Genomic DNA, 6,274 nt, shown 5'->3' on the forward strand with positions numbered 1-6,274 from the left:
AAGAAAATGTGAATTTGTACCCCTTCTTTTTTCAGGAAAGGTTTTTATGAAGACTAAATAATTACTGAAAGCATTTTTCAAATGTAACAATACAAATGTTTAAAAAACATGAAAGGGTAGCCAAAATATATCTGATAAATTCTTTATGAGAATGAGCTTTACTCTGAAGATGCGCAACTTTAAATAGTTCAAGGCAAATCTAGGTCAGCTGACTACCTTGCAATTAGAAGCATCATGATCAAACTTCTTTCGAGGAGGAAGAGGAGGAGGAACCAGTGGCTCTTCACTTAATTTATTTAAACTACCGCAGGAACTGAAGAAAGACCCTGGGGCAGGAAAAGACTCATTTAACCACAATTCACAGTATTATAAAACAAAATGTCATTGCAACTTGTGCTATGAGATTTGTCAGACTGTATTATCTGTTACACAGTTGGCTGTCGGTTTATCTATCCATTGTAAGCTGTTTTACAGTGTGTATTTATTTTTGTATCTATGACATAAATCAGTGCCTGCTACCTAGTAGACGTGATAGCTAAATAAAGGCATACTACACTATTTAGCTAAGATTAATAAGATTCTGCTCCTCCAAAAAGCCTTTGTAAAATTTAAAACAAAACCATTTTTGTATATTACATAGTAACTTCCAGAGAAAGATCATCCTAAGCAGAAACCACATAGTTCTGAAGCCACTAGAATTGGGGACATTACTACACAGATAATAAAACCTTTAAAGAGGGGACCATAAGATAGGGCTGTATCATATAAATCTCTCTGCAAGTCTCCTAATGATAAAGTACACATTATATGACCAATTTAAGGAATTTACAAAATAATGATATCAGAGGAAAAATTACCCTTGCGTAGGTCAACTGCACAGAGTAAGAATTATTTTCCTTTAGATCTATTTCATCTTTTTCATATGACTTTTTAAAAATTTAAATCCAAATACTAATGTAATTGAGTAATTACTATTTTTATAGTCATTTTATTAGAATCAACTCATATTCTACTTACTTGATTGTGGCAAGAGCACTGGAGCAAAGATGCTATTGCTGCCTAGCAGAATGAGAAAAATGATTTATAAAGTCAGGGAAATATGTACAATTTTATTTCTTTAATGTTTGCATAAAGTAACATGTAATTTAAGGCCAGGATTTTATCAATATCTTTTGTCATGTTAATTAAAAAAAGAAAAAGAAAAGAACTCAGCACTTGTACCTCTGAATAGTTTTACTTTCTTAGTATAAGTGGTTCCCCTTATATCCCAATCCCACAAAAACTTACTTGTTTCTTATTCACTGCCTATTGCGCCCTTCTGAGCAGAAGAGGGCAAAAAGTATTAATCTTTGTCGAATGAATAAAATGGAAAATAATATGCATAAACTGTACAAATGATCCTTTGTTCCTGTGTTAATCACTAATTTTCTATTTAGATGTCACTTTTCACACTGATAGAACTTGCAAAGGATTCTATAATTCTCTAATTTAAAAGGTAAGAATTATCTAAAACACAAAATCCCTTTTTACCAAACAGTTTATACATCAAACGCTTACCACAGGAACTACTGAGGTCCACATCTAAAAACACACTAAGGTCTGAAGAGGCAGAAACTGGTGGAGTAGATGGTGTATTTGGAGAGGTTGGTGCTGACACTGTTGATTCCAGCTCAGTTTCAGCAATCCGACTAAAGCTTATCTTATATGGTTCTCTTTCCAATGGTGTTGGATGACCTCGTAAAGTGCCTGAGGTAGAGCCATGTCGGCCTGTATTTGGCCTTATTCCAGGAGATTTTAAGGAGAAAGTTGATTTCCTAGGCTAGGAAATGCAAATAAAATTAACATATTAATTTGGAATGTATGTTTTTTAAGACTTAGAGTTACCTCATTAATTTTTAAACATACGTTTTAAAAGAGTGCAATAAACCAACTTGCAGGGTTTCTAGTAGTAACTGGCATTCTAGTAGTAACTTCTGGATTAATTTTAAGATGTACTTGAATACATGTAAAATCTCTTAACTGTAGAAATAAAGTACTTGAAAATTTGGGTGAAGACACCTTTTTGTTCCTAAAACAAATGAAATCTTAAACTCTTTGAAGTCATCAGTATCAGTCTTACAAACATTTCCCAGGAACATAATTTATTATGCAACATATTATATACTATGTGCTTCATTTTTTAAAAAAGGATTTTCTTTTCCCCTTTCCTGATAAATGATAAACTTCTACAATATTTAAAATCTTTGGTAAAAATTGCTATCATTGTTCCCTATTCTGGCAGTGGTAACCTAATGAAAAAAACACTGAACTCAGATTTAGAGGAATTAAAAGTCAACTGTGCCATGCTGCCGCCTGCCTCAGAAGCGCAGGGTCCAGAGTCTGATCTCCGGTACCCCAAAAAAGTCAACTGTGCCAAGATCAAGCTATGTAGCTTTTTTAAAAAGTAATTTAATCCTTTTGAGCTTTAGTTTTCTTGTTTTAAAATAAGGATGAGATCTATATTGCACAACTGATGTGAAAATGAGATAACATGAAACTACCTAGCTTACTTTGCTGCCCTGCCCAAAGCTGGTATGTTTATAAATGCTTTTGCTTCCTTCCATATCCTGCTCTAATTCCAGCTACTCGGAATCAATCTTCCACTATTTCTGTTACTACTGTGAGCCTGAAGAGTAATCAGGAACTATAGCAGTGCATTCTAGTGAGAACGATGGTGTATGGTGGAAAAGTTAGGCCACGGAGTGTTGAGGGGCAGGGGCCCTATGGCAGAGAACAGGCTCAAGCCAAAATACAGGCGCTTACTCCTTCCCAGGTCTTTCCGTTTCTTTGCTCCTTCCACCTAGGCTCTCTTTCTCACATCTTCTCCTCCTGTATTAGGAGGGATCGAAAATGGACAGATAAACAAGTGGTACTAACATAAAGGAAAAATCAGATTTTTATCAAAAGGCTGATTATCTTTGCCCCCAGTATATGTAACTTTAGAAACAGTACAGTACTACAAAACAAAACACCTGAAATAGCTATCTGATTACATCACAAAGTGCAGGGGAAAAGCTGAAAATAATGTTACTTTTAAAAACAGAAAACATTTCCAAAATTGTAGTGGACTTACAAATCGAGGTGGCTGTTTGCAGTTTCGGGGTTCAATTTCTAATGACTTGTTGAACAAATAATCTGTAAACTCTTTTTCAGATGAACTTCCCATGGGGTTAAGATTTTCATAAAACCTCTGGAATTAAATACCAATCAGTACATACTTTAGATCTTATTAAAATAACATTTTATTTAAAATTTAATGAAAATTATCTCATTTTTATACAAAAAATTAACAAATTAAGACACTGCAATGCCTGGAAAGTTAAAAAAGATTGCATGTTCTAATCACCCTACTTGGGAATAAGAATATATAAAATTTTTATAGAAATTATGTTCTAGTCTTCCAGTTTTATTGAGAACAAATTTTTATCACCATCGTAATGGCTCACTTGTCACTTAAATACTTTATTCTCATTCATTATAACAAAATGATTCATTAGTAAGCTATCAGAAATGTGAGACCAAAATTACAGTTAAAAACCACAATAAAATCTTAATAATCAGAAAAAAGTAAGTTGGATTAAGTTCTAGTCAAAAGTAATTTCAAGAATAACTAATAATTTAAATTTATCTATGCCTAGTACAAAAATATTCTTATCAAAATTACCAGAAAATATTTCCAAAACTTAAAAGAGTTTGGCTGAACATTTAGATGATTTAGCAGCACCAAAGACAGAAACTAGAGACCTCAGTATTTATTTACATTTTACTATTATAATATCTTTCAATGTTTTTACTATGTGTGGGGATATATGTGCATAAACAGACTTTTCTTCTGCAAAACTAAAATAACACCATATTTATTTTAAATCTTTTTAGTTTACAGTCAATTACTTTGCTTCTAATGTGGCTTTCTTATAAATTTTAACTCTATCATATTTCATGAAACATGTTTTAGAATTTATTTCACTAACCCCCATAATATAGGTAGTGATCCACATTGAAATCTTCTAATTTTTTGTTACAATAAATTCCTTGTGCATTTTTTTGTATTTTTAAATAACTTCTTAAGAAAAATTCTTAGAAGCAAATTACTAAGATTTAATTTTATTTTTAGGTGGTTTAGAAGCAAATACAAAAATAGGAGCCAGGCGTGGTGGCACACACCTGTAATCTCAGCACTCAGGAGGCTGAGAAAGGAGGATCGCTGTGAGTTTGAGACCAGCTCGTGCTACAAAGTGAGTTCCAGGTCAGTCTCAACTACATAGTGAGACTCTGTCTCAAAAAAAAAAACAACAAAACAAAATACAAAAATAGGTACTGTTAAGCAAAATGAGCTTTCAAATTTGTAATGCAATATCTTGTTCTTTAGGCATTCTGCCAATTTCAAGAAAATTATATTTCTTCCCTAACAGAAACGATTTATTCTTTTTTTTTTTTGGTGTTTTGAGACAGGGTTTAAAAAAAAGTCTAGACTAGAGCACAAAAACTTGTTAGAAGGTATGTTTCTGAGATATGAATGCAAAAATATTAACTCAAGTATATTGTTCTATAATATGACATTACTTCTCTAGGGAAATATATTGTGAATGCTAATCTGGGCTTAAAGAACATATTTCCTTAGCCCCATGAAGCTCTACATCACACAGAATGAGCCAAATAAAAGAGGGGACCAGCAGTAGCTTATCATCATTTTCTTAAAAAAATGGGTATCTGTCTGCATCTTCCTAAGTGGTAAGCTTTAAGCTCATTCAGTCTTGGGACTTTAGCTTACTTTGTTTTACCTAGGAAACAAGAATAGTTACAATCTCATAATTGAGGTGGGTAGTAATGACTATGACTATTTCCACATAATATCACAAACGACAGACTATGTCTAAAAGATTAGCACAATTTTTTAATGTGACAAGTAAACTTATTCTGATTGACAGGTATACCATGTTCTCAATTTCAAATATATATGATAACGGTATGAATCACCTGACATAACATAGTTAGTATTTTAATTTATATGGTATCCCACATTTTATATTATATAATCAGTATTATGTACTGTTGCTCAAAAGATCTCTTAAAAATGTTTATAAATTTGCTATGCATATGTATCACTTTTCCAATCCTTTCTATTTAAATACAGATGTTATGAAGCAATGAGTTATTTATATTATTATACTGTTCATATAAAATACCTAAAATGGCTATCAATGATGGTGTTAGTAGTACTATATTAGTAGTAATTTTCTTTTTACAGCATGGACATAAGAAAGCTCTTCCATTCTAGTTTGTCATTCACTTTGTGGAAATGTTGCTTGAACCAGCTGCACAAAGAAACAATACTTTTGAGGTAGTACAGTGACTGCAGATATCTATATTTAACACTGCTACTTACTGATTATTAACTCTTATTACAGTTAAGTCTCCAACTTATTAACATTTAAGTTGGCAGCTTACACAAGAGTGTATTATATAAGACTCACTTTGTTGGCTTACAAACAAATCCGACTTAGGAACAATTCTCCCAGAATGGAACTCATTCATAAATCAAAGACTTACCACATTTCCAAAATGAAGTAAATACCATGATATGTGATTATGATATTTAATATGTTCTCTTTTAAAGATGAGCAAAAGAAAAAAATATTTACCCTCATTTCTGGTTCTATCCGTAAACAATAAGGCTGATTCTGATACTGCTGAATTTCCCCAGTAATTTCAGCTACTTTCCTCCTTTTACTGAAATTGATTAGATCTTTCCCTTTCTTTCTTAAAAAATCATTATTCCCTTCTTCAGTCTTCAGAATATTTGTTAAATATATTCCTAATGAAAAAAATAAAGAGGAGTTATTTTAAAATTGGTTTTTAATCAATCATTTGGGAAAACAATTGATCTACTAACGTTGAAAGACATACTATAGAACTCAGCAATTCTTCTAAAATAATAAGGCTGACAGAGTTTATAATTCTCAATTCAGAATTTTTGTTAACACTAAAATAACTTAAAAATAAGAAAATGAAACAAATTAGTCTCACAAATGGCAAATTGAGCTTTTGAACCCTTAGTCTTCATGAACAAAAACTAAATTAAAAATCTTTTAATTTACTCTAGCCTAACATTGTAATATATAAATATTTAATGGCGGGGCTGGGAATTTAGCTCAGCGGTTCGGTGGCCTGCCTTGCAAGCGCAAGGACCTGAGTTCAATTCCCGGTACCAAAAAAAAAAAAAAAAAAAAAAAAT

At 32.0% G+C, this 6,274-nt stretch overlaps 1 protein-coding gene across 1 annotated transcript in view; it reads right to left on the reverse strand.

Moving 5' to 3' along the window:
- Sos2 (SOS Ras/Rho guanine nucleotide exchange factor 2) overlaps positions 1–6,274 on the reverse strand; it is an 82,800-nt gene that overhangs the window by 2,261 nt on the left and 74,265 nt on the right. The window contains exons 18-22 of the mRNA XM_010632709.3: positions 5,682–5,854; positions 3,113–3,229; positions 1,558–1,819; positions 1,018–1,059; positions 217–326 (exon numbers count right to left, since the gene is read on the reverse strand). Coding sequence (XP_010631011.1) covers positions 217–326; positions 1,018–1,059; positions 1,558–1,819; positions 3,113–3,229; positions 5,682–5,854 — 704 coding nt within the window. The remainder of the gene's footprint in view (positions 1–216; positions 327–1,017; positions 1,060–1,557; positions 1,820–3,112; positions 3,230–5,681; positions 5,855–6,274) is intronic.

The sequence above is a fragment of the Fukomys damarensis genome, unplaced genomic scaffold (genome assembly GCF_012274545.1).
Source record: "Fukomys damarensis isolate Sample0158 unplaced genomic scaffold, DMR_v1.0_HiC HiC_scaffold_17, whole genome shotgun sequence".
NCBI lineage: Eukaryota > Metazoa > Chordata > Mammalia > Rodentia > Bathyergidae > Fukomys > Fukomys damarensis.